The sequence below is a fragment of the Eptesicus fuscus genome, chromosome 16, assembly GCF_027574615.1.
Source record: "Eptesicus fuscus isolate TK198812 chromosome 16, DD_ASM_mEF_20220401, whole genome shotgun sequence".
NCBI classification, from domain to species: Eukaryota; Metazoa; Chordata; class Mammalia; order Chiroptera; family Vespertilionidae; genus Eptesicus; species Eptesicus fuscus.
This window is the reverse complement of record NC_072488.1, coordinates 12,925,423-12,952,336: the sequence shown is the minus strand read 5'-3', so window position 1 is coordinate 12,952,336 and position 26,914 is coordinate 12,925,423. Positions and strand designations below refer to the sequence as shown.

Genomic DNA, 26,914 nt, shown 5'->3' with positions numbered 1-26,914 from the left:
TCCTCTAGACTTCCCATCTACTCTGCAAGGAACTTTACAGGTGAGAAGTAGAAAGCACAGAGAGGGTTGGGTGGTTTGGGCAAGCTCCCACAGGTCCTAAACGGCAGAGCCAGGATCTGAGGCCAGGTATAGCTCAGTGCCCGCTGCTGTCTCTCAAACACAGAGCAACTCGCTGGAGCTGGAGTTTGGAATCGTTGACAATTCAGGAGGCTTTAAGGGTCTGTCTGTCTCCCTTTATAGAAAAGCAAACTGAGGTCCTGAGAAAGGAAGGGACGTGTATACAGTAGGCATTCAATAATGTAGAGGCCTGTCCAAGTGATTTTGCAAGTCCCTGGCTAGTTGCCCGTTAGATAGGTCTCACTGTTGGCATGTGTGAGCCCTGCTCCCCAGGGTGCTCTCACCCTGGGACCGGGACCGTGTACTTACTGAGCTGCCAGTGGCATGTCACACTTCCCGCCTTGGCCCTGGTGTAGGCTGGTCAGCTCCATGACCTCCACCACATTGACAAAAGCCCTGGGAAGCTGTGGGATCAGAGGGGCGGGCTTCCTTAGTCCCCAAGCAGTTGGGGGTGGGGGGGGGGGCACGGGCAGGGCACTGATGACTACTGGAATGAGCCTAAGGGATCATCTACAAGCCAACTTCCCCCGCCCCACTTTTACCAATAAAGAAACGGAGCCTCAGAGAGGAAATACGATTTGTATTAATCTCACTGAATCTTCTCGATCGGCCCCACTTTTCTACATTGAGAAGCTGAGATCCGGAGAAGTCCCATTGCTGGTAAGCCACACCGCCTGGCTGCAACAAGGCCAACGGGGTTCAGAGGCAAGCTCTGTGCCACCAGCAATGCAGTCTGATCCAGTCAGCGTGTCCCCGCAGAGGAGCCGGCGGCTGCCTCTCCCATGGCACCCCGTGTCCCGGTGCCTGCTCGCAGCGGGGCTCTGCTCAGCGTGCAGCTCCCCAAACAAACTTGCCTAGATGCACCCTGGGAACCCCCGGGGAGTGAGCGGCAGCAGGAAAGGGGACCCAGGACGAGCTGCTGCTCTGTCCTACCTCAGAGAGGACGTCCAGGGCCTGTTGGATGTGCCGAACGTATTCCCCGGCTGAGTGGGCCTCCTGTGAAGAAAGAAGGGGCTCTCCTCAGCCCTGGGCTCTCCTCAGAAGAGGAGAGTGGTCTGCTCCCAGCCGAGGGGGCCCGGGGCGCCCGGGATGGTGGCAGAGTGAGTGCAGAGGGGCTTTGATGGCCCTGGACCGGCTAGAAGCCCAGCCCTCATTGCTGGTGGACAGGGTCTCTATTAGACACCACGAAGCATCCCCCCCTCACCCGACTCCGTGGCATCTCAGACCCACAGGCAGCCCCTGGCCGTGCTGGGCCCGCCACTCCTCCACTCCCTTCCGTCACCGGCCTCATTCTTCTCCCACCATATGGCCATGCTGGCCCCATGGGCTCCCCCTAACGCCTACGGTCCTTTTAGGGCTCCTCTGACCCATCTTCCGACTGGAGGCTGGTTAAGCCCCTTCCTAGTTAGTCCTGTGGGGTGGCAGTCAGGTCGTTTTCACAAAAATACGCTCAGTATAAGCCTGCTTACACAAGGGACAGGCATTCTGGGGCTAGTGGAGGCATTTTCCTGTCCCAAGTGCCCACAGGTGGCTCCGAGGTCACGTCTGGCTTCCGGGACCCCGTTGAGTTTAAGATGCAATGAATGTCAATGCCGCCGGGGCGGTGTCACTGCCTCCGGGGTCTGCGCAGCCAGGCAGTGAACAGAGGGGGGGCCTGGAAGAGCGAGCCCCGTGTGTGGGGCGAGGAATTCTCATGCAGCCTCCGGTGGTGTCTCTCTGAGCCACAAGGAATGACGAATGGCTTCTCCCCCCGCCTGTGCCTGTCAAACATCCTACCATGACCGCTGAGTAATGGCAGCTGTCTTTTTCTGGCCAAATAAAATACAGGATGTCCTCAACTTAGAACAAGATGTATTCCAAAAGTTACAACTTCCCAAGGTTTGTAAGTCTGGACCCGTTTCCCCACAGAAACAATGTTAGGCACAGGGGTGGGTTCCCAGGCCGGCAGGCTGAGGTTGGTTAACGCATAATGTCCCTCCCTCGCAAGTTACCCACTGGCTACCAGAAATCAGTGTGTGTGCATTACAGAGGCCACCCCATTAGCAGTGCCCAGCATGGGTGCTTCTAGACCAGGGGTCCTCAAACTACGGCCCGCGGGCCACATGCGGCCCGCCGAGGACATTTATCCGGCCCGCCGGGTGTTTTTGCCGCCGCTGCCTGTCCTGCTTAGCAGCCGACTTAGCAGTGTGCATAGGAATTTGTCCATAGTTTGTTTTTTTTTTTAAATTATAGTCCGGCCCTCCAACGGTCTGAGGGACAGTGAACTGGCCCCCTGTTTAAAAAGTTTGAGGACCCCTGTTCTAGACTCTTCTGGAATCAGACCAATGAAGCTGGTCTCCGAGGGGCCTCCCGCAGTGGGAAATGCCAGGCCTCATGGGGCATGTATGAGCCAAGGCTGCCTGGGCAGACTTGGTGCCTGGAGAGCAGGCAAGGTGACTCCCACGAGGAAGCTCAGGGCCCCGGTCAGCATCTCCCTCCCCTGGTCCCCGAGGGGCGGGTCAGGGGCCTACCGGATTCTCGCAGTAATGACACAAGTCGTTGCTCCCAATGAAGAGAGTGATCAGCTTCCAGTCTTTCTCCAGGTTGATTTCCTGAGGGGACAGAGATCCTAGGTTTAGCGCTTGGTGGGGGGCACATTCAGGAGGTGCTTCCCTGGCCAGAAAGCCCCCCAAGTGTCCCTCACTCTCTCTGTCTCACAGTAGAGAGACAATGGCTCACCCTCACTGTGATGCTGGAGCAGGGATATATATATATATATATATATATATATATATATATATATATATATATATAGAGAGAGAGAGAGAGAGAGAGAGAGAGAAAGGGAGACGGACGTACAGGTGTACACATGTATCTGCTCACACACTGCAGGAGACTATTTCCCTTTGAAATCCTCTTTAGAAAGCTGCAGTCCCATGTGCAGTGGAGTGCATTAAGGCCTTCTGAGGAGCCAGGGCAAAAGATGCAGCTGGAAGCAAAAACCCAGAGCTGCCTCTTGGGAGGGCTCTTCAGGTGTGGGAACAGGGGTTAGACCAGGTGTGGGAGCAGGGGGTAGACCAGGTGTGGGAGCAGGGGTTAGACCAGGTGTGGGAGCGGGGGGTAGACCAGGTGTGGGAGCGGGGGGTAGACCAGGTGTGGGAGCAGAGGGTAGACCCGGTGAGGGAGCAGGGGGTAGACCAGGTGTGGGAGCAGAGGGTAGACCAGGTGTGGGAGCAGGGGGTAGACCAGGTGTGGGAGCAGGGGGTAGACCAGCTGTGGGAGCAGGGGGTAGACCAGCTGTGGGAGCAGGGGGTAGACCAGCTGTGGGAGCGGGGGGTAGACCAGGTGTGGGAGCAGGGGGTAGACCAGGTGTGGGAGCAGGGGGTAGACCAGCTGTGGGAGCAGGGGGTAGACCAGGTGTGGGAGCAGGGGGTAGACCAGGTGTGGGAGCAGGGGGTAGACCAGCTGTGGGAGCGGGGGGTAGACCAGGTGTGGGAGTGGGGGATAGACCAGGTGTGGGAACAGGGGTTAGACCAGGTGTGGGAGCGGGGGGTAGACCAGCTGTGGGAGCAGGGGGTAGACCAGGTGTGGGAGCAGGGGGTAGACCAGCTGTGGGAGCAGGGGGTAGACCAGCTGTGGGAGCAGGGGGTAGACCAGCTGTGGGAGCAGAGGGTAGACCCGGTGAGGGAGCAGGGGGTAGACCAGGTGTGGGAGTGGGGGCTAGACCAGGTGTGGGAGCAGGGGTAGACCATCTGTAAGAGCAGGGGGTAGACCAGGTGTGGGAGTGGGGGCTAGACCAGGTGTGGGAGCAGGGGGTAGACCAGCTGTGGGAGCAGAGGGTAGACCAGGTGAGGGAGCAGGGGGTAGAGCAGGTGTGGGAGCAGGGGGTAGACCAGGTGTGGGAGCAGGGGGTAGACCAGGTGTGGGAGTGGGGGGTAGACCAGATGTGGGAGCGGGGGGTAGACCAGCTGTGGGAGCGGGGGGTAGACCAGGTGTGGGAGCGGGGGGTAGACCAGCTGTGGGAGCGGGGGGTAGACCAGGTGGGAGAGTGGGGGGTAGACCAGATGTGGGAGCGGGGGGTAGACCAGCTGTGGGAGCGGGGGGTAGACCAGGTGTGGGAGCAGGGGGTAGACCAGCTGTGGGAGCGGGGGGTAGACCAGGTGGGAGAGTGGGGGGTAGACCAGGTGGGGGAGTTGGGGGTAGACCAGGTGGGAGAGTGGGGGGTAGACCAGGTGTGGGAGCGGGGGGTAGACCAGGTGTGGGAGCGGGGGGTAGACCATGTGTGGGAGCGGGGGGTAGACCAGGTGTGGGAGCGGGGGGTAGACCAGGTGTGGGAGCGGGGGGTAGACCAGGTGTGGGAGCAGGGGGTAGACCAGGTGTGGGAGCCAGGGGTAGACCAAGGTGGGGCCCGGAGAGGAGCCATGCGGGGACTCAGAGGTGGGGTGGGGGCTGAGGGGCCCTCCAAGGAGCCGCTTTCCACTCAGCCACCACCATAATAGGAGTCCCGCCAGGAGCTGGATTCCAAGGCATAAACACAGAGCATTAAAAAAGAAATTACTAGTGAGAAGGTTGCGAGGGGCTGGGATCGGGAAGGAGGAAGGACTGGAATGAGAAGCCTATTTTTAGAACCAGCATTTACATAATAGGGCTCTGCAGAGCCAGCTCCCTAAAGGGGGAAGCTGCTGGAGGCCAACACCACAATCCCCAGCTCTCTGCTCCATCTCTCCCTTCTGCTGCCCACCCTAGGGGTAGGGGGCAGGGCCTGCTTCTTGTGGCTCCTTTGGCCCCTCATGTGGACATGCCTGGAGCAGGAGCTGCAGTGGGACGTACGTGGGGGTCTCTTAGAGCCACTGACCCACCCCAGCTGGAGACCCGGGTCCTGTACTCACAGGGCTGTTTTTCATTCGCGCCACCAGGTCCCGGGCCTGGGCTGGCATGTCCCTAGGCAGGAGAAGAGAGGGATGGTTAGAGCGGGCCCAGGAGCAAGGGCTCAAGCTGCAGGAGTCTGGCCTAGCAAGGATGTGTTTCCGAAAGACTCACATTATGTTAAGTTTATTCCTTCAGAATGCATTGAAAGGCTTGATTCTTAAGAAATCTCAGCCGAGTAATAATCAGAGGTCTGCCATGGCCTCGGAGCCACATGGACCCAGACCCTGCTGGAGGCTCGTCTGATCCCACCACCTCTTCCTGTCGGCCCGTCCTCCCGGCCTCGTGAGGTGGCATCTGCTCAACCTCCCAGCAGGGAAGCGCCCTTACAGTTCATCCAGTGCTTTCACTGCAAGCTGAGCCTGGTCACTTCGTGCCCGTTTTAAAAATAGCCTTTTGTGTATTTGAAAAAAAGCCACAGCCCTCAATTATCCCTCAGCGTTCCCCTTCAGGCTTCCCGACTCCGTTAGCCCTCACTTCTGAGCCCCACTCCCTGCCCTTTAATCCTTTTGTTTTTCTTCTCTTTCCACACCATTCTCCTTCTCCTCACTTTTCCCCTCCCAGCAAGACAGGCTGGGGAGACAAAAAAGGACAGGGTTCCTTCTCCCTTCACCTCCCGATGTCCGCTATGAATAAGGCAACGAACTCTCCGGATAAGAGACCTGTGTGTCATTGGAACGCTACTCAGCAATCAAGACGAACGGACTACCGATACAAACAACAGCATGGATGCATCTCAAAATAATTCTGCTGGCTGAAAGGTTAGACACGAAGGCATTGATAGTCTATGATTTCAGTTACATACAATTCTAGAAAATTAAGACTCTTCTATAGCGGCAGAAAGCAGGTCAGTGGTTGCCTGGAGTGCGGTAGAGACAGGAAGGGGCAAGAGGGAGTGATTACAAAGGGGCACAGGGAAACTTTTGGGGGTGATGGATGTGTTTACCATCTTGATTGCAGTGATGGTTTCACAGGCATATGCATGTACAAAACATCAAACTGCAGGCTTTTAATGACAGTGTACTGTATGTCAGTTAAGCCTTTTTAATTTTTTTTAAAGTATGTATATGAGAAATTATGTCAGCAAAGAGATACAGCCAATAGAGGGTTCCTTGGAAGAAGTCTTAGGAACAGTTGCTGGTACAGGGTGGCCATTTAAAATCTCTGCATGCCCACAATGAGCTGGGCACGTGGCCGAGCAAACATGACACCTTCCCTGCCCTTGTGTCTCATTTACACACCCAGGGCCACACCCATGCAGTCCTGGTATTGGTGGGGACATCGGAAAGCTATAAAGGAAGCCTGACCTGGTTAAAGGTGACCACAGAAGTTCCCATAACCTTTTAATAGGTTCAAGATGTGATGAGGGGAACTCCTGGGCGATAAGCTCACGTGAGCACTAGGGGAAGCCAGGAACGCCCACTTCCTCCTCTCTTCCCAGCCATGTTCTTCAGGCTCAGAGCAAGTCCCACCTTCCCTGTGAGTCTTCTCTCCGCTGAGCTCATTCATCCATGCCTCCTCCATTTCCTTTTCCAGCCCTGCTCTTGGGGTTACAGGACCGGCGTTCTCCTTTCAGCTCTGCTACCAACTTGTGGCACGAGCTCACTCAAGCTCCCTAACCCTGCCAGGGCTGAATTTTCCTCACCTTTTACAGGAAGAGGTTGGATGCATGATTTCTCAGGTCCCTTCTGCATCTGTATTGAGACTGCCTAGTCCTCACGCTGCACTTTTCTAGCCTCTTGGTTTGCACTCCAAAGTACGAAATCATTTCAGTCTGCAGTGTTGCCAAACTCAACCTTTCCCCCCAAACGTGATCTGTTTGCTTCACTAGACAGTAAGCCCTTTGTAGGGAGGGAGTTCACCTTTTGACTTCTCTGCATCGTTTAGTAACCACCTTAGAGCAGTAAAATAGAAAAGGCAGTGAGAGAAGTGAAGCGAGAAAGGGGCTAAAACGTCAACAGACGGAAGAATCACCTCCTGGTGAATGAAGCCTGGGCTGTAAATAATAATGAAATGACAATGATGATGACGACAATGGTGGTACTAATAATAGTCATAACAGTAATTAGATGTTGACCCCACGAAGCCCAGATTTTTTTTTTTTTGCAGAAAAATGAGTTCCTCCTGCTTATGACGTTGAGGAACTGACATGGCTTCCTGTGTCTCAGCCGAGCCGAGCCGAGCCGAGCAGAGCAGAGCGTGGGGCCCTCCCGACTCGACTGGAAGGAAGGCTCCTGTAAACACAGTGAGTCAGGGCAGCGGCGTTTCCTTGGTGATCGGAGCGCAGCCATCCTGCTAAAGGCAAACACCCAGCACGTTCGGTGCAGAAAATCAATGAACTCTGCCAGGCATTTCAGCTTTAATTATCTGAATTATTGTCAACAACCGAAACCGGAGTGAAAACAAACAACTACCCTGCTGTTCCCCGGGCCGCACACCTCACTCCCTAATGTCAAAATAACAGCCTTTTCAGAATCCACACGGGAGGATCCGAGGCGAGGGGGGAGGGGAAGGGGGCTGCCCACGGGGTCACGCACTGAGTCCCCGAGTCCCTGAGAAGTTCGCTGAACCTCTGCCGGGCAGGGAGCTAAAGGCCCCGAGTCAGCCAGGTCTGATCCTGGGTCCTCTGGTAGCTTTCGCTGCTAAGCTTGGACCATTCGGGAAACGTTCTAAGCCTCAGTGTCCTCATGCCGGTGCCCACCCTGAAGGGTGTGAGGTCACAGGAGATCACCCACGTGAGGGCCAGCTCAGGGCCAGGCACACAGAAGTGCTCCATGCCCGGCAGCGATTACTGCTCACCTGGGGCCAGGCTCCCGGGTCCCGGCCTCCTCGCCTCCCCCATTTCCCACCCTGACTTCCCAGCCCGCCCTCCTCTCTCCCGCCCGCCCGTGCCCACGTCCACTCACCGAGCGCGGGCGCCTTCCACAGCCACGTTCAGTCCTGCCGTGTCCTCCCGGGTGCCGGTGGAGAACCCGAGGATTTGAGGATTGAACTTCTTGAGAATGTCTTTTCAGAGGGAGAAAGCAGGCAGCACAGGTGAGTGGGAGGTGGATGTGCAGCGTCGGGGCTCAGGTGGGGGGCAGGGCGGTTTGGGGTCTTTTCGGGGCTGGTGGACTTCCCTCCTTGCAGATAACTCCTCTGCTGCTGCTCAGGGGAGGCCCTGGCCTCAGCGAGGGGCTGTTGGTGACCACAGTGATGATGCCTCTGCGTGTTGCTACTTACTGGGCAGCGTGGTGTGGGTCTCCAAGACCCCATCCCCTCCAGCGCTGGGGAGAGAAAACACATTTGTTCAAACCGGCCGGCCTGCTGCTCCACAGGTCGTCATATTTCTGAGTCAGAACCAGAGAGTCTGCCCCGGGTACGGGATTCCCATCACCCTTAGGACCAGCGGGAGCACCAGGGCCTTCGCATCTCGGCGCCGGGCCATGGAGCCTGGCCTCGCCTCCGCAGGGCTGACAGGGAAACACCACTCATGGCCTCTGGGGGGGGGGGGGGGTGTCATCCAGAGAAATGAAGTGGGGACATCCTCACCTCCAGGACAGTCCCCGCCAGGACACCAGCTGGTCACTGGAGTTGCTGGGGCGGGCTCCCACCGCTGTCTGCAAAAGGCAAAGAGAAAGCAGGCTGCAGCCTTGGCGGTGGGGGGTGGGGTGGAGGCAGGCTGGGGGCACTGGGAAGGCCCCTGTGCCCTCGTGTAGCAGCCGGGGCCTGGATGGACCTTTTCTGAAAATGTACCAGCTTCTCTCCAGGCCACGTAACCTCTGCGTCGTCCTGACTCCCCAATCCTCTACATACAACCAGCAACCAAGTCCTAGAACCAAGATTCTTCCTTCCACACTCTCTAGCTCCCACCTCTTTCTTGTTGTTCCCTTTGCCACATTCTGAGGTGAGACTGTCATCTTCTTGCCATGGACAACACAATGACCTCTGACCTGACCCCACGGTCTCCATCTTCTCACCAGCTGTCCGGCTGCTCTTCTGAGCTCACCTTGTCTTCACACCTCCCCTTGACCCTGACCTTTCAGTGGGTCTCCCTTACCCACAGGGTCAAAGCCAAACCCCTTTACCAGATTCCTGAGTTCACCATAACCTGGTTTCCACTTTCCTTCCTTCCTTCCTTTACCTTCTCCTTTCCTGTCCACACAAATCTCCAGGTCTAAGCTAGTTGATCTGAAACATGAGGGCCCTGGACCGGTGCTGAATTCATTCTCTAAGACCTTTGCCAGTTTTGTCTCCTTTATAAAACTTTCTCAAAACGCCCTATCTCAAAAAAGAGAGAGGGATTCCTCTTCAAATCTTATAAAAATAATGCATAGTCACCATAACTAGTGAAACAATGCAAAGATTTTTAAAAATTAATAATCTACCCCACTAATCTTGCCCCATCCCCTCCTCACCCCTGGCCCACATATACACGCCACCCAAGCTAATCATACCAAAATTAAAACACATTCACACGCCTGGAGAGAAGTTGTTTGTTTTTACAGAAATAAATACCTGGTTTAAAAAAAAGGGCCTGTATGTCATCTATATGATTATGTAGCTTCTTCTGTGTACATTCCTTGTTTTCCCAGTTGAACAGATTTCTCGAGGGCTACGGCTATGTCTCATCCTTCTTTCCCCTCAGAATTGCTAGCAGTGTGCACACAGCAGTAAGCTAAATAGTTGGCTAATAGGATTCACTTGGTGAAACTGTGCTATGTGCAGGAATTGGGCTCCCTCTGCCCCAAAGAACACATCTTCAAATGGGGTGAGGGGCCGCTGGGCAGGTGTGGGTAAGACCACCACTCTGTGAGTCAGGTAGATGGAGGTGAGTTTCCTGATACAGGCAGGCAGGTTTGGCTGAGTACCTTAGCAGAGACAAAATGCTTGGGGACAATGGGACAAGGGGTATGTGTAGGTATATGGCTTCTCCCTGGGGAGGTGGTGTTTGAGTGAGACTGTGGAAGGGCAGAGGGCAGAGCATTATAGATTGCCTGGTGATGTCCTGTGGCTGCCTGGCTGTGTTTCAGTGCCAGCCAAACGCAGAGGCAGTGCGGAGGAAGAGTTGATTCCGCACAGGGCTTGGCAGGTGCCCGTGCCTGGCGCGGTTCAGTACTCACAGTTAGCGAGTCACCCAGGGCGGCCACCACTTTGATGTCTCCTGGTCGGAGCTCATGGACTAGGATAGACAGGCAAAGGGATGGATGGTCAGGGGGAGGTCTTTCTTTTAAAGCATAATCTTGACTAGAAGTCTGAGATTCTGCTGTAGTCCAGCAGGTCCCCCCCTACACTGTTTCCGCCTAGGACCTTAGCAACTTTGCCTCTTACATCCATTAGAGCAGTGGTTCTCAACCTTTCTAATGCCGCGACCCTTTAATACAGTTCCTCCTGTTGTGGTGACCCCCAACCATAAAATTATTTTCGTTGCTACTTCATAACTGTAATTTTGCTACTGTTATGAATCGTAATGTAAATATCTGTGTTTTCCGATGGTCTTAGGTGACCCTGCTAGCGGTTCTCAACCTGTGGGTCGCCTAAGACCATCGGAAAACACAGATATTTACATTACGATTCATTAACAGTAGCAAAATTAGTTATGAAGTAGCAACGAAAATAATTTTATGGTTGGGGGTCACCACAACATGAGGAACTGTATTAAAGGGTCGCGGCGTTAGGAAGGTTGAGAACCACTGGCTTAGAGGAACCAAGGCACTGAAGGTAACGGCCTTGATGGCCTCGTCCATCCTGAGAGGAGCCAGATTCCCACTGGAGCGGTCCAGGAAAGTCCTAGCTGCGGGGGTCATGAGTGTAGGCAGAGAGGACCCCAATCCCTGACTGTCCTTTCCTCACAGGGCAGGGAGGCCCGAGGACTGCCACTGGGACTCAGTGGACCTGAGAAGTGTGATTTGTGGAGAGGCTGGCAGCCGGCAGGGGCTGCAGGCCAGCTATTCGCGGGTTGCACCGGATCTAGGCCTGCATTGCGTGGGAATGGGCGAGGCCCGCTCAAGGCTCCAGGATGTGCTTGCAGGGTCTCCCACCACCTGGACACTTAGCAAGGCCCTTGAGTGACGTGGGAAATGACGTTTTCACTCACCCGAGGTGGGAACACTGTTGGACGGAGTCCACTCCGTACACAGGAAGTCACTGCCCCAGTTCTAAATCAAAGGAGGAAAGACACAGCGCCCAACACTCATTGTGCAGGGAAGTTGGCTTCGGACCGAGAATTAGCTAAGGAACGTTTGGTGGCGGCTAGAACTATGTCACTGCAGGGGGTCATGTGAGGGAAGGATCCGTTAGTTGCAGATGGTCTGCGATGGAAATGAATGAGGAGCAAATGGGTGTCTGCCCATCCCTATGCGCAAAACACATAATGGTGGGCGCACACGCACACACAACAGTCTTTCCCATCTCCACTATCTCCACTCTTAAGTGGAGCCAGCAGTCCTGGCAAAGCAGGGGAGAAACAGCGCAGTCATTCACGCTACAGGGGGTCTCCCAGAGAGCACATTTCTGGACGCCTAATAAGAGATTAGAGCTGGGTTTTGGTATTGTTATTTAACATTAAGCTAATGGACACTAATTAGGATGCCAGAGCCGAAACAATAATTAGAATATATTTAGAAAAAGAACGTGACATTTTTACAATTGCAGAGTCCCTGGTTTCTGCATTTCCCGCCCCCTGCACATGTGTATATCTTTTTGGATATTTAACTTAATAGCCAACCATTTCCTTGTATGTGTAAAAATTAACGCCTGTAACCTGGGTACTTTTAGTCAAATTCCTTCTTTCTTCGTCTCTAAAATACAGAGCACCTTGCCCTGGCCGGGTGGCTCAGTTGTTAGAGCATTGTCCAGATATGCCAAAGTTGTGGGTTAGATCTCTGGTCAGGGCACATACAAGAAGCAACCAATGAATGCATCAATAAGTGGAACAACAAATCTCTCCCTCTCCCTTCCCCACCCCCTCTCAAATCAATAATAATAATAACATTAATAATAATAATAATAAAAATAAAGAGCACCTTTTCCAGGTGCTGGAGGAAGGGATGGGTGGGAAGCAGAGGGCACAGAAATGACCAATACCAGTAAGCTGGGGGAGAAACAGAATTTCCTCCCCAGAGGTGTAAACACCTGCATGTCCCCAAGATGGCCTGAGGGACAAGCCCAGTGCTGAGCGCACAGTAGGGCTCCACAAACAGGCACTGACTGGTTGGCTGATTCTCCACAGAGGTTTTGGAAGCTCATTTCTTCTGTTTTAATCAGATGATGACAAAGACAAGCCTTCTTAAAACACTCATCTCACCAGGGAGCAAAATGAAACTTCTTCTAAATATTATTTGCTTAATTTGATATAATTCAGTTTATTCCAAGGAATTGCTCAATTCACCACACGCATGTTCTACTCAAGTCAAGAATGTGCTTGTTGTGCCTATGACAAATATTGGGGGGCATTTTTAAAAATGTTCTATAGCTGTGAGTACTTCAGAACGATCTCAGCCAGCTGGTGAGCCAGAGACAAGTAGGTGCCGTACAAATTAAGAGACACAGTTGGGGTCTGTCACAGGGGAGAACCCCACACAGCAGTGTGCCCGATACCCTGGTGTCCTGTTAAATGCAGATGCTGGTTCAGTAGGACTGGGGTGGTGTCCAGGACTTTGCATTTCTAATGAGTTCCCAGGTAATAATGATGTTGCCTGTCTGTGGCTAAAATAGCAAGCTATTGAAAAAACCACACCTTGTAGGGCTGGGTTTCAAACTCTTCTAGCAGCAGAAGCAAAGACACATAAAACAGAGGACAGGCCTGGTGTAGTCCAGGATCCTCTAGGGCAGTGGTCAGCAAACTCATTAGTCAGCAAACTCATTAGTCAACAGAGCCAAATATCAACAGTACAACGACTGAAATTCCTTTTGAGAGCCAAATTTTTTACACTTAAACTTCTTCTAACGCCACTTCTTCAAAATAGACTCGCCCAGGCCGTGGTATTTTGTGGAAGAGCCACACTCAAGGGGCCAAAGAGCCGCATGTGGCTCGCGAGCCGCAGTTTGCCGACCACTGCTCTAGGCCATCATCTTGGGAGTAGTAATTCTTTAAGGCAGTGGGCCCTGAATCCTTGGGGTTCCTCAGAGCCAGTACCATTAACTGGAACCCAACCAGGCTCGGGACCCACCTAGGTATGCATCAGCTTCCTGTTGGGCCCCGCCCCTGGAATTGAGATTCTTTCCACTCGGCTTCCACCTTTCAGGAAGTCAGTGGCACATCATACCTATTGCCTCCCCTTCATCCTTTGCAAAGCTCAGTTGCCTAATCAGAAATGATGTTTGTACAAAGGTCAAAGAAAACTGATCCATGGGCACTTCCTCTTGTCGGCTGCTAATGTCAGGTAAGCACCGGAGAACATGTTAGGACAATCCTGGAGCTCTGTGGTTCAGGCGATTTTTTTTTTTTTTTTACATTTCCATTTTCAGTATGTAAGAAGGGCACTTTTCTGCTTAAGCTAACACTCTGAGACCATCTCACCCCAAGTCACTGGCAGGTGGAAATGGTTTGCCCCCGAGAGAGGCAGCCGTGTGTCAGGAGTTACCTCGATGGCGGGCTTGGTGGGGTATGTGTAGTTACTGTTCCGGAGGGTTCTCAGGAAAGGCTCATTCTAAGAGAGAAAAGAAACCACAAGGAGAGGTTATCTGACAATATCAGAGGTTGCTCAGGAAAGATAAGAGCTAATAATCCTGTCCTCTAGATTTATTTAATGTGAGTTTTCTGCACTCAAATAGGAAAAACTGTGTAAACATAATTTTGTTCATGCCTTAGAGGGTTTTTCATATCATCTTTGGCAAGGGATAAAGGAAAGGCCTAAAAAAGGGTCATGTATGTTTTATTCAGGGATCTGAGAACATCTCCCTAATCATCACACTGATCTGTTTTCTTTCCTTTGCAATTTCTCTGGCAAGAGATTCACATTATAGCAATTTTTTCTTTTATAAAAAGTGTTATGATTATCAATTTGCTTTTAATGTCTTCTTTCCCCCTCGTTTCAGAAGGAACAGGCTCTCTTCGGGGCTGGCCCTGCCACTGCCTCTCTCGCATCCCGATCCCATCCCCGCCATCATGTTCCTGCCGGGCATCAGATCTGAGTTCGCAGCCCCTGGAAACCCCCACTTTACAGATGAGGAGCAACCGAGGCCCCGAGTGAGCGAGGGGTCTGTTCCAGGCACTGAGCAAGTAGTGAGTGAGAACAGGGCCTGACCTGCCTGGGCAGGCCCTGCTGACCAGGGACGGCCTGGTTCCATTCCTCACACTGCCAGGCCCTGTGAGGTCAGACACCGAGGGAGAGGAAAATGGACTCAGCAGACACCCTGAAGGACCGAATCTACATGCACCCAAGTCCCAGCTCCGCCCCCCTCCCCACCACGGGCCCTGGCTCCCTGGGCACCACACGCGTCTCCCCTTCTTCCTGAGTGTCAGCGTTCCTGCTGACACACGGCCGGAGGAGTGCTCAGGGCCGAGGGCAGGAAGGGCGCCCGGACCACCTGCAACAGCGCGAGGCAGAGAGGCCTTACGCGGGCGTGTCCCCACGGCTAACCAGGCTTGTCTCCGGCTCATGTTACTTAGCATCCCCCGAGCATTCGCCATCATAAGGGCAATCTGGGAGCATCCTATACCTAACTGGCCCACTTTTGTTGTGCCCGCCCCCCCCCCCCCCCGCCCCGTGTTCAGAGCACCGTGCTGAGTGCTAGGGTGAGGGGAGGATAGAAGGAGGTGTCCAACCCAGGCCGACAGAGAGCGTGAGAAGCTGCCAGGCGGCGGTGAAACGTCAAAGAATAGTGTGCCATAGTGCCGTGATTGGGGAGGAATGGCCTAAGATCTGGGGATGTACGGTTCTCAAAGACCAGACCAGCAGGGGGTGGGTCTCTAGCTAACGTTCTCCCCCGACTTCAAGGGAGCCCTGACTGGGCCTAGGGTCTGGGGCCTGGAGCTAGTCCCAGAGTGATAAGCACAGGAAGAACCAGAGGGTCAGAGGCGCACCCTGCTCCCCTGGAGGTGCTGAATGTCAAACCGGAGAGTGTGTCTGGTCATCCGCTCCAAGGGTTGGGAGAGGGGCCAGAGAGGGGCGACTGAGTCAAAGGGTCAGAGGTCAGGGAGACACTGGGATTCAGCAGGGAGTGAGGCCAGAGCAGGAACCACAAGAACAGGCCCAGGGCAGTGGCAGACGGGTGGCCGGGCGCCCGGGGCTTGTTTTATTGACCAGAGGCTGCTGGTACGTGCATGAGTCAGAGTGGCTTACAGGCCTGGAGTTGAGCGGATGCCACGGAGGAGAGAGCCCATCGTTTGATCTGATTGGCTCTCTTGGGCTCTGTTGGGAACACCAGTGAGTAGAAGGTGAAGCCCATTCAATTCCATCACAAGGAAGTCTTTACAAAGATGGTGTGGCCCGCCTGGGGGTGTGGGCAGAGCCAGGACAGCCACCTGATGTGAGTCAGCACCAGGCGTCAGAGGCTTCGGGAAAAGGTCACGTTCGTCTTGGCTGTGTCGCCAGGTTTAAAGTTTCACCGTGAAGGAGTGGTGCTTCTGGCTCTCTGTCTGTGCTGCTGAGACCAAACCAGCGTGTACAGGCAGGTCTGGGCACCCCCCTGGAGAGGGCCGTGCTCCAAGGAGGCATGCCTACTCCGTGAGGCAGGGCTTTCGAGGCTGCTCTGCCATAAACGGCTCAGGGAGCTGAGGAGAAGATCGGGGAAGGGTGGTGGGAGGGAGGAGGACATAGCAGCCATGACCTCTGACATCCCATCCCATCCCATCCCAGTTGGGCTGGTTCATGACCTACAAGGCTAATTTCACAACCTGTTCATAGCCAGCCACTGCCCGGAGAGTACAGATGTGTAAGTAGAGGCTGTGGTGATGCCTTGGAAGGATGTGGTAGAAGAATTCATTTATCCAACGAGAGTCACATCAACAGGACTCCAAGGCTGAGATCCTAAGGTTATAGAGTTCTCTGTCATTTTATGATGGAAGGTAGGACCAGGTAACCTTTAACATGCAAAGTGCTAAGGATCTGAATGGGGGTGGGGGAGGAGGGGAGGAATGGAAAGCAGGGGCAGGTGGGAGGGGCACTGGGAAGACTCCTATCGGGTAGGGTCCTGCCTGAGGTTCCACGCCTGTAGAATGGTGGAAACCACGACAGTGACATAAATAGGAAAGCCCTAAGGAGCACAGAGTCTGAGAAGACAGATATTTAGTTCCTATTCTAACACTTCATACTCACAAATGAGCTTTTGAATGAGAGCTTGTTGAGTTTGAGGTGATGATGAGGTCGGGGCAGGATCAGGAGATTCAGAAGTCCAGAGCATTCAGAAGGTAACAGTGTCCCCCACGTGTCATTCAAAATAGAAACACCATCAAACAGTACGCAGAATGGAATCCAACAAACCTCCGCGTTTTCAAAAATAAAAGACTGGCTGTGATATCGCTGGAGGTGATTTTGGTTTCTCTTTCTCTGCCTCTCTCTGTGCCTCTCTCTGGTTTCCCTGCTTAGCGGATACCCTGACCATTCATTCCTTTACGCTGCCGTCTGAGTGACCTTGCAGCATAGAGAGCATCCAGGGGGAAATGGCTGTCAGGGGTTAGACAGACAGAGGGGAGTTGGGGAAAGATAGAAATGAAGACACAGGCGGGGGAGTCTCGTGCAAAGGAATTTGACAGGAATCCCCGGGAATGGGCAAATCTCGGAGTGAGGGGATGGGGGGAGAGAGATGAGAGAACAGGGCTGAGAGATGATTGAGAATGTCCACATTTGCAAGGCTGGAAGAAGAGGGTCATTAAAACAGACAAGCGCCTTGGCTGGATAGCTCAGTGGGTTAGTGTGTCGTTCCCAAAAGCCAAGGTTGCGGGTTCGATCCCTGGTCAGGGCACATATAAGAATCAACCAATGAATACATAAATAGATGTAACAAGTCAACCTCCCCCCCAATCCCTAGTTTCGCATCCAGGAAACTCATGGAGGAGAGGGTTAACCGTCAAACGCTTAGAGAGAGCAAGATGAGTAAGAGCTTAGAAAGGACGGGGCTGGTCCTCAGCTGCTTTCTTCCAAGCCCGAGGAGCCACCGCCAGCTTCCTGAGTTAGGTGAGGCAGGCAGGAAGGGACCATCGTCACAGTCCACAGAGTGGCTGTTCAAAAGTTGGCTGTGAAATCATTTGTCCAAACCGAAAGTCCATTAGAAATCCATGGAGTGTTAAGGGCCCGACCTGGCCGGGCAGAATGCACTTGCAGTTGCCTGGGGCAGGGGAGGAGCAGGGAGGAGTCTGAGAAAGCTCCCCATCGCTCGCATCCCTCCCGGCTGGGTCCTGCCTGTCGCCTCTATGTTTAGACACGGCTAGCACTAAAATACGTGCTGCCTGGCCCCTGTCAGCTCACACTGAGATGCTGGTGGACTTTATATAGCTCCCGGGCACACGGGTGGGAGCAGATGGGACCTGAGGAACACAGAATGCTACATTGCCTGGTGCGGTGAAATGGGGCTAGCTGACAGATGGAGCCTTTGGGAATGGGCCCCGGGGTTGCCTGGCAACCGCTTCCTCCAGGCTGGGCTTCTAGGGCTCCAGGAGGTTGGATTTGCTCTCCTCTGCTCACCAAGGCTCAGCCAGGCTCAGCCAGCAGGAGGAGCAGAGCCCACTGTGGCTTGAGTGTTGGTGGAGCAGCACCCTGTCAGGGCTCCTTGCCGGGGCAGAGAGTGGCACAGGCCCCCTTGAGGCCCATGGTGACCCAGTGCCGAGGCTCCAATCTGGTACTTAATAAACGTTTGTGGGGAGGAAGAGCAATGACAGACCCCTGGAATGGGCTGTTATCACTTTTACTATTTAATGGAAGGTTGAATGGGCAGAGTGAACATCCGTGGCTGATGCTCAGTGTGACCATATGGGTATAAAAATATTGAAACACTAGAGGCCCGGTGCACGAGATTCGTGCACTCAGGGAGGGGGTCCCTCAGCCTGGCCTGCACTCTCTCGCAGTCTGGGAGCCCTCAGTGGATGTCTGACTGATGGCTTAGGCCCGGTCCCCTAAGCCATCAGTTGGGACATCCTTAGCAGTGCTGTGGAGGTGGGAGAGGCTCCCACCACCTCTGCACTCGCCAGCCGTGAGCCTGGCTTCTGGCTGAGCGGTGCTCCCCTGTAGGAGCACACTGACCACCAGGTGGCAGCTCCTGCATTGAGCGTCTGCCCCCTGGTGGTCAGTGCATGTCATAGCAACTGGTCATTTGGCCCTTCAGTCGATTTGCATATTAGCCTTTTATTATATAGGATTTACCTCCAGCATGGTTTACAGTCTCTGCTCTGAGTCCCCAAGTACCCCCACTACAGAGGTTGCCTGGCTCCTCCCTGAGGACCCCTTGGCCATGCTCAGGACTTAGCATTAGACCATTTACAGCTGGCACAGCACAGTCCTCTGGGCCTCCCCCACCTTTGGGCCAGCAGCTGGCCTCTGAGTGGAGGCATCCACGTGCACTGGTTGTTACATCATTGGACTAGCTCCTTTGCTCCAAGAACCAGACCCAGCAACCGAGCCCTCTGCTGCCACTGCCCTCACTTCCGCATTCCTTCATCCCATCACTCCTGCTCTCCTGACAAGGCTGATGGCACAGAGGCTGAGCCTGGGCTGCAGACTGTGGTGAGGAAGGTAGCAGACAGGGTGCGGGGGTCCCGGAAGGGCTGCCACCTACTCTGGCAGATATGGGGGAGCTGCAGAGCCATTCCCTGTCCTGCCGGGAGGGTGGGAGCTGGTGATGCAGCCGACCCAGGAGGGAACCCAGCGTCCCAGATTGGGTCAGGCCCATCTGCTTCTATTGCCACTGAGGGCTCTCGGGCCTCGGCCTTATTTGGTTAAAAAGCCATGAGACAGGGCCAGGCCGGGAGAGCTGAAGGCAGTGGGAACATGAACTTGCCCCTACCCTAGGCCCGAGATCAAGTTGAACAACCACATACATTCCCTCCTTAAAAGGAGCCGAGTCCTCACCCGAGCCCTCACAAAGGCCACTGCGACGTGCCCTTCTCCACACAGCTCCCGGGCTGTCCCCTGACCCTCTTTCTGCTGGAAACTCCCCATTCAGGCTCTACAGCCACTGACCACAACTTCTGACCTGCTGGCTTCTCGCTTGGCCTCCAGCTGCAGCCTGACTTTCCTATCTGCCTCACGTGCCGCTGCTAAAAGGAGCCTTCTTGTCATCCTTCTGGCTTCCTGACTCCCCTGCTCAAGAAACCACTTCCCCACCCTCATCCTCAACCCAAAGAAATAAGTGCTTCTCCCCTTTCCATTCTCATCGACTTCCTTCCATCCTCCAAAGTCCATCTGCTTCCAGTTGACGGGCAAGATGGGCAAGGAGGAAGCTGGGGAGCAGCATGAAGGGGGAAGGGCGGGGTCAGAGCTCTGGGCTCCTGGAGAGCAATGCAGCGGCTCCTCCCTCATTACCTGTGTGGGGCAGGGGAGGGGTATATCTGCTGTCAGGTCCAGGGTATCCGTTTTCCTTCCCAGGGGTTCAAGCTGATTGGGGAAGGAGAGAGAGAGACACAGGTGTACTCATTTGTTTACACGGAAATGAACATCTCCCTGCCCTGGGAAGGCTCCCAGCTCGAGGTAAGGGGCTTTGGCTCCCACTCCTGGCTCTGCCACTTGCCAGCTGTGTGATATTGGGCACGTCTCTCAGCTTCTCTGGGATTCGGCTTCCTCATACATTTGTAATGTAGCAGGGCTGTTGAGAAGCCTCAATGAGAAGCCTATGTGAGTGCCTGGCACATAGAAGATGGTGAGTATACGTGAGGGTTCTGCTTTGCATTCATGCAAAGAGTCCCTCATCAGCACAGAGGAGAGGGTGTGGTTAATCCTGGGACCGTAAGGACTCTGTATTTTCAAGTCCACAGACGTGTACACATGTGCCAGCCACTGCTCCTCTGCACCTTGCTGGCCAAGGGAGGCCGAGAACTAGCTCCATTCTATGGGGGCTGGTGCTCTGCTCTAGACTAGGACCCCAGAGAAACAGGGACCCCTCACTTTACCATATTGACCCAAAGGGCTCTGGAGAGCTGGGAGTGGAATTTCTGACTTGGGTGGATGCAGTCGGGGGCGAAGAAAGACATATCCAAGCTCCCATCCTGGAGGAGAGAAACAGACTTCCTCAAGACCCTGTTGGCGCTGAGGGTGGAGAGGGAGCCACAGCTGACTGGCCTCAACACCCTTCTCACCTGAGGGTGCTCCGAGCCACTGGGCAGGGCCTGATCACCTCAAGAGGGAGATCAGAGCAATTCCACAGATCAATAGTCTTGGGTGACCCCAAACCCCATCGTCCTTCTGGCCCCACAATTTCCCTTATTTAACAAAAAAAGTGTCCTATTTGTTTTTAGGCACATTGGTGTGATGCCCTACCCCAGTGGTCGGCAAACTGCGGCTCGCGAGCCACATGCGGCTCTTTGGCCCCTTGAGTGTGGCTCTTCCACAAAATACCACGGCCTGGGCAAGTCTATTTTGAAGAAGTGGTGTTAGAAGAAGTTTAAGTTTAAAAAATTTGGCTCTCAAAAGAAATTTCAATCGTTGTACTGGTGATATTTGGCTCTGTTGACTAATGAGTTTGCCGACCACTGCCCTAGCCCATGCCATGCTTGGGGGCATGAGATCTAGTCCCTAAGGAAGTCTTGGCCAGCCAGATGGGAAAAGCTACTTCCCAGCCATTGACCAGATGGTCCCGGTGGACTTGGTGGGGAGAATGGGACCCACCCTCAGGGCAGGCCTGGGCAAAGCCAGTACCAGGGCAGTGTGCCACCTTCCTCTTTCTTGAGGCACTCGAGGTTGCTCAAAGCTCCCTCCGGTCAGGTGAGGCCCTTAGGATGGACACCCAGGTGAGTCGAAGCAAGTCCCCACCTGAGTCCACTCACAGCTCTTCTGCTCAGAGTGGGAGTATCAGGTGCAAAGCAAGCAGGGGTGGAACCTGAATGCCCAGAGCCCTCCTTTGTGACCACAATGCCATGTGTAGGTGGCAGAAAGGGAGTATTCTGGAGCTGGACATGTTCAAATCTTGCCTCTGTGTCCTGTATTTCCTCTATGATTTCAGGAAGGCTACTTCGCATCTCTGAGCCTCCGCTCTATGGGGATAATAAAACTCACCTCCAAAGGTACTTGGCAAGCACAGTGCCTGGCACCTAGTAGATGCTCAATAAAACAGTGGCTGCATTCCCACATCAGGCTGGTTCTGAGAACGCAGCTCAGCTGTTCCAGGAGGCTGCGCTCACCAGACCCGCACCTGGAGAGCTGCCCGTGTCTCTCCCACTTGATTCACTCCCTCGAGGAAGCACGTGGCATTTCTGCCTGGACGGTTCCTCTTCCCTCCGGGAGCCCCGTGGGCGGGGCAGGGACGTACCTCCAGGACGGGGAGCCTGGTGTTGTGGAAGAAGGGCTGCAGCACCACAGAGAAGTCCTCCCGCGTGTCGTAGCGGCCGGACTCCACCAGCTCACGCATGCTGCTCTGGGGACACACCCGTGGGTGCCTTCAGCACAGGCCCCCGGTGGCCCAAGAGCCCATGGGGCAAGGGTGGGAGTGGTGGGCAGAGCGCCACCGCCCTGGGAAATGGGGGTGGTGGTGCTGACTCAGTCCTTCCCTGGAGCTGAGCAGGCAAACACACTTGATTGCAAAGCTCTTTCCAGAGAATTGGAAACAGGTTGGGTCACCTCTTTGTTTTGCTTTTAAGTGACCTGCCAGCTCTGAGGGGCCAGGCAGACCGTTCCACGAGGAATAGAAACCTGGGAAGCGTCTCCCAAGAGCCCCCAGGCTGGGGACCTGCAACCTCTCCACCTGTTGAGGAGCTGAGGGGGCAGCTGGGCCCCCAGGGACAGGGGAGGGGAAGGGTATCCCATGAGGTATCCAAGGCTTTTGTCCTCCTCAGGCCAAGCCTTGGGCCATGGGGCTTGGCCACCTAGACTCCCTTGAACCCACTCCAACCAGGTGCCTGAGACGCCTCAGCCAGGCGGGGGCGGGGGGGTGGGGGCGTGCAGAGGAAGGGGCCTAGATGGTGAAGTCCTCCCTCAAACCCGAACAGCTCTTCCCTCCCATGTGCCTCCCTCCCCTCGGGGGCTCTGGGCAGGTGTGTTCATTGTGCGGGGGGGAGTGGGGGAGAGCACACCAAATGGTGTCCTTCTTGTCTCACCTGGTAGGCTCTGGTGATGGCTTCCAACCTGGCCAGCTCCAGGGAGCTGTCCCGAGGGGTCAGCACGCAGTTACACAAAACGCTGCACAGAGAGGGAGGCAGCCGGAGCTCCGGTCAGGGGCTGGTTCCGCTGCACCCGCAGCTCATTGAGCCCGGGCTTAGGAGCACCCGTGCCTGAGGCTCTGACGCGCGTGCTGAGGGGCGGGTTTCAGGCCTGACACGGGTCCCAAGGATGCACGGCCGAGCACCCTCTCGTATTACCAGAGCACAAGTAGCGCTCTGCAGGCGCTGGGCCAGGAGCAAATTACACCAAAAGAATGAATTTAGGAAAGTGCAGTGTTTAATTTTTATGAATAAAATAAACATGCATCCTGTGGTATTGGGCTTCCCGTGCTCGGGCCCTCAGAAACCTCCTTAGTTGGCACTAGTGCCCAGTGTGTCGTTTATTTTGTTATGAATTATTTCGTGCCCATGAAATGCACTTCATGTTATCAGCCCAGATGGCGTGGCTCAGTGGTTGAGTGTTGACCTATAAACCAGGAGGGTCATGGTTCGATTCCCGGTCCGGGCACATGCCTGGGCTGTGGGCTCCCTCCCCAGTGGGTGGGGGAGGGGGTCATGCAGGAGGCAGCTGATCAATGATTCTCTCTCATCATTGATGTCTCTATCTCCCTCTCCCTCTCCCTTCCTCTCTGAAATCATTTTTTTTTTAAAAAAGAGAGAGACACTATCTCTAAAGCACTCAGGACAGTGCCTCGTTCACAGTAAGTTCTGTCCAAGTATTTGTTACATAAATAAGTGAACATATAAGGTATCTTCCGCTTCCGTTTCACCATCCCATGCTGTCCCCCCACGGGCTGGGGCCACCTGTCTCTCAAGCACTAGCCTTTGTCCCAGCTGGCCTCTTCCCTGGGGTTCCCCCATGTCACAGACACCCTGCTGACACCCTGAGGTTGGATAAGGGGCGAATCATGGCTCTAACCTCTCAAAAAGGGGTGGTCCTGGCACAAGGCCCCCTTTAACAGACTTGGGCACATGAACAGACCAAGTGACAACGACCCGAAGGAGTTACCACTGCACGAGCCAGAGCAGGGGTGAGCGTGCTCCTGCAGCCGAGGGCAGCCAGCACCTGCCTACCTGGCCTGCTGCACGGGGCACTTGTCTGGGTTTCCTAGGAACACCTGCCGCATGACACTGGGGCTCATGAAGTCCACAAGGTTGACCAGGGCCCTCGGCACCTGAGGACAAGGTTGGGGGTGAGAGAGGGGCTCCAGGGGCTCCTCCCTCCAGCTGCTGAGCGGAGTTTGGGGAAGCACCGACACTGGGCTTTCACCTAGGATCCGGCCGGCCGTGCGCCCCATGGCTGCGGTGTGAAGGGCAGCCCCTGGGATGGGATGAGGTGGCAGACCCAAGTCTAAATGCTGCGAGTTCAGCTCCGTTCAGCCACCAGTTAGTGAACCCAAACCTGTTAGCTTTAAGTTCAGTGGGATAGGTTCCCTGTTTGCCTGACCATTTCTCTCTAGCCCAACCTGGACTAACTCTGCTGAGCAGGTCCGGACTCGGCCACCCAGAGAACTGCCTGGTGGTCGGAGCGGCTCACCGATGCTGGGGGTGGGGGCAGAGCACAGTGCCGGGCACTGGACCAGGGAAGGGCTTGCTCTGGACACAGGTGTGGCCCAGAATGCAGTGCCCAGCCTGGGAGTCACTCAGCTGCTGCCCCCAGGGAATGTCCCAGGTACAGGTTGGGGGGACAATTAGCGCCCACACTGCCTTCCCTGGTCAAGCCCCAGATCCTTCTGGGCTGATTCCAAATGCAATGAGGCTTCCCTGTGCGCAGGCCCCAACCTCTGGAAAGGGGAGGAGCCTTCACCTTCTGTCCCCCATGCACCTTCGCCCCCTCCGTGCCTGAGCTGTGCCACCCACCTCTCGGTGCAGGGTGTCCAAGGCATTGCGGAGATGGTCAAAAAAGTTGGCTGCAGAATAGAGATTCTGGGAAGAGACAGGAGGGAGAGGAGGAGCTGGTTAAGAGGAGAGGGCTGTGGGGGAGGTGAAGGCTACCCTCACACTACCTGGGACATGAAGGTGGAGCCAGAAACCTGAGGGTCCTGGGGAAAGGAGTGTGCCCGTGCACACACACACATAGGTGTGGTTGTGCAATCCGAGGGTTGATTCTAGGGGTCATCCTCCAGGAGGAGCTCCCAAGCCTACAGGTCAAAGTCAGGAGCCATGAGCAGGCCGGGCCCCCGTTACCGAATCCGTGCAGAAGTCACATAAGTCACTGCCTCCAATCAGCACCGTGATGACCTTCCAGTCCTCATGGAAATTTACTCTCTGCACAGAGGGAGGAACGTGCCTGGTGAGTTCCAACAAGCAAATCCAAAACACCACCGCGCTACGACTTCCTTGTCCACTTGAAATAATAAAACCAGAATCGCAGAGCCGAAAGGATTTTAGGGGTTTATTTATAGATCACAGAATCTTTGCATCAGGAGGGACGTTCAAGGGCATGGTGATCAGCAACAAACCTCTCCCCATGGACACGATCTCCTCTGAAGGGTGGCCCTTGTTGGATGCCTCTAGCGACAGGGGGCTCGCTGTTCTCATAGCACACCAGTCCATTTGGGGACTTTTGTGGGTTAGGACATTAGTGTTTAAAAGTAACCGTAAATCGGACTCACGTGGTCATCTTTCATCCGCTGCACCAGAGTCTGGACCTGGCTTGTAAGTTCCCTGAAAGGGAGAGGAAATCGGTCCTGTTCAGGAACAGTGCCTGGGTTTTCCCTCCTCAAGGGCCTGTCCTGGAGGTTCCCAGGGCAGGAGCCCCCCCGTGTGAGCTGGCAGAGACCCCGCGGCTCAGGGACAGGAGCTCCTTGCCTGTTCTGGAGAGTTATTACAACAAATAACCCTTTGAAAAGCCAACTGAGTGTTTGTCCTAACGCTGTAGTCAAAGGAACTGCCAATTATAATTGTTACTCCTCATCTCCTTTCTAGAAGCACACGTGCAAAGCGCCTTTTAGGATTCCATGCTAGGACACAATGTGCCGCCTCTGAAGGACTGGCTTCGCTCCTGAACTTAGGTCCATGGAGCTTTGGCATGCTTCGTCTTTCTGCCCTGGCCGCCGGGAAGCTCACAGTGTGATGCTCTGGCACAGGAACCATAAACATGCCCCTACTGACGGAGTGGTTTCCTCTCCCCACCAGTGGCTGTGGTTTTTCTCTTAAATATATGTTATTTTTAAAAATAAACGTATCTAAATGCTTTTAGAAATAGAAGGAGAATAAATATACACGGCACACGTGCGTGGGTTTGTAATTTACGAAAGGACTGGGTCCCGGGCATCCCGAGCTCCCACTAGTTCAGGGCCCTGGTGGGATGGACCCACAGCCTGGTGATCTCCTGGGACCCGACGGTGGGCCCGTCTGCCCCGACTCCCATTACCCAGGCTCAGCAAACAGGTCTGGGCTGTGCCCATCAACCAGAGGGCATGGGCGTCAGTAAGAAGATGACAGTGTGACAAAAGCGCAGCCGACGGGGCCGAAACAAGGGAACCCAGGCTGCTGGGACCCCTGGGACCGCCTTGGGAGATGGGCCTGGGAGGCTGAGCACTTCTGCTGCCTCGGCTTCTCAGCGGCACTCCTGTCAGCTCCGCAGCGGGCGAGTGACAGGCCGTGACTTGTTGCCCGAGGCCTCCGAGGAAGGAGGCTCTGGCTTGCCCATCCATTTGCTTGGCCCCCCTTTGGGGGAACTGCCACTGGCCAGGCTTTGGAGAGAGTGAGCCTCTCCAGCGCCATCACGCCACGGGGAGTTTAAAAAGTTGGCTAAGGCTGGTCAGTTAGTTCAATGATGAGAACAGGCTGCACATGAGTAAGGTCAGGAGGTCAGCCCTCGGGGCATGGGACCTGCCCAAGCTCCAGCCTCTCTACGAGTCACAGGGCGGCCAGGGAAGGGAGCGCTGAGAGCCTCTCAAATCACTGCTGCACTTGCATAAATGCCCCCTGTGCCCACGCAGGGCAGCATTACCCTGAAAGGGGGTGCCTCCCACAGGCCCTCTCCCCAAATGCGTACTCAGCCTTCGCGCCGGGAACAGCCTGATTGAGGAACGCGTTGGTGTCGTTGGCCTTGCCCGTGCCCAGGGCGTAGCCTGTGAGGAACCTGTTAAACTTCCGAAGGATATCTGCGAGAAGAGGGGGATGGGACGCGGAGCTTAGGATGGAAGGCCAGGGATCTCCTCTGGTCTAGAGTCGCCAAAGTGGGCTGCGCTACCACTCTCATGCAGCCCGGGGCGGTAACAGGACGGGCCAGGACAGCCAGGGCCTCCCAGCTCGCTCTCTCTCTTCTTTTCTTTACAATTCACAGAGAATTGTTCAGAGAATCCTCACTGTCTCATCTGATTGTCTCCTCACACTCGGGGCCAGCTGAACAAACGGAGGCTCAGAGTGTTTGGTGACCTGCCCTTGGTCACCTGGCAAACACACAGAAAGGACAGGGCTTGACCCCAGGTCTCTGGGCTCCAAATACAGTGTTTATTCCACCCCCGTAAGCCGCCTGTCCCCATGCCTCTCCTCTCATTTCTTTATTTTTATTTTTTTTACAGAATATTAATTCAGTGTTTGGTTATTCATAGATTATCCCCATTAAAATTTAATGCATGCCTCACGTAGACAGCCTTTTTCTGTCCCAGGTGCTTTGAAGCAACAGAGGCATTGGTTAGGAAAGCAGAAGGCAGAGCT

The 26,914-nt window shown here is 54.7% G+C and overlaps 1 protein-coding gene across 1 annotated transcript in view; it reads right to left on the bottom strand.

The window, feature by feature from the left end:
- PLB1 (phospholipase B1) overlaps positions 1-26,914 on the bottom strand; it is a 113,631-nt gene that overhangs the window by 12,157 nt on the left and 74,560 nt on the right. The window contains exons 35-53 of the mRNA XM_028140189.2: positions 26,250-26,358; positions 24,862-24,913; positions 24,434-24,514; positions 24,107-24,172; positions 23,321-23,421; positions 22,184-22,265; positions 21,400-21,504; positions 20,045-20,140; positions 19,461-19,532; positions 13,587-13,652; positions 11,099-11,159; positions 10,125-10,183; positions 8,554-8,621; positions 8,245-8,288; positions 7,929-8,028; positions 4,986-5,037; positions 2,628-2,708; positions 1,051-1,113; positions 427-521 (exon numbers count right to left, since the gene is read on the bottom strand). Coding sequence (XP_027995990.2) covers positions 427-521; positions 1,051-1,113; positions 2,628-2,708; positions 4,986-5,037; positions 7,929-8,028; positions 8,245-8,288; positions 8,554-8,621; positions 10,125-10,183; positions 11,099-11,159; positions 13,587-13,652; positions 19,461-19,532; positions 20,045-20,140; positions 21,400-21,504; positions 22,184-22,265; positions 23,321-23,421; positions 24,107-24,172; positions 24,434-24,514; positions 24,862-24,913; positions 26,250-26,358 — 1,453 coding nt within the window. The remainder of the gene's footprint in view (positions 1-426; positions 522-1,050; positions 1,114-2,627; positions 2,709-4,985; positions 5,038-7,928; positions 8,029-8,244; positions 8,289-8,553; positions 8,622-10,124; positions 10,184-11,098; positions 11,160-13,586; positions 13,653-19,460; positions 19,533-20,044; positions 20,141-21,399; positions 21,505-22,183; positions 22,266-23,320; positions 23,422-24,106; positions 24,173-24,433; positions 24,515-24,861; positions 24,914-26,249; positions 26,359-26,914) is intronic.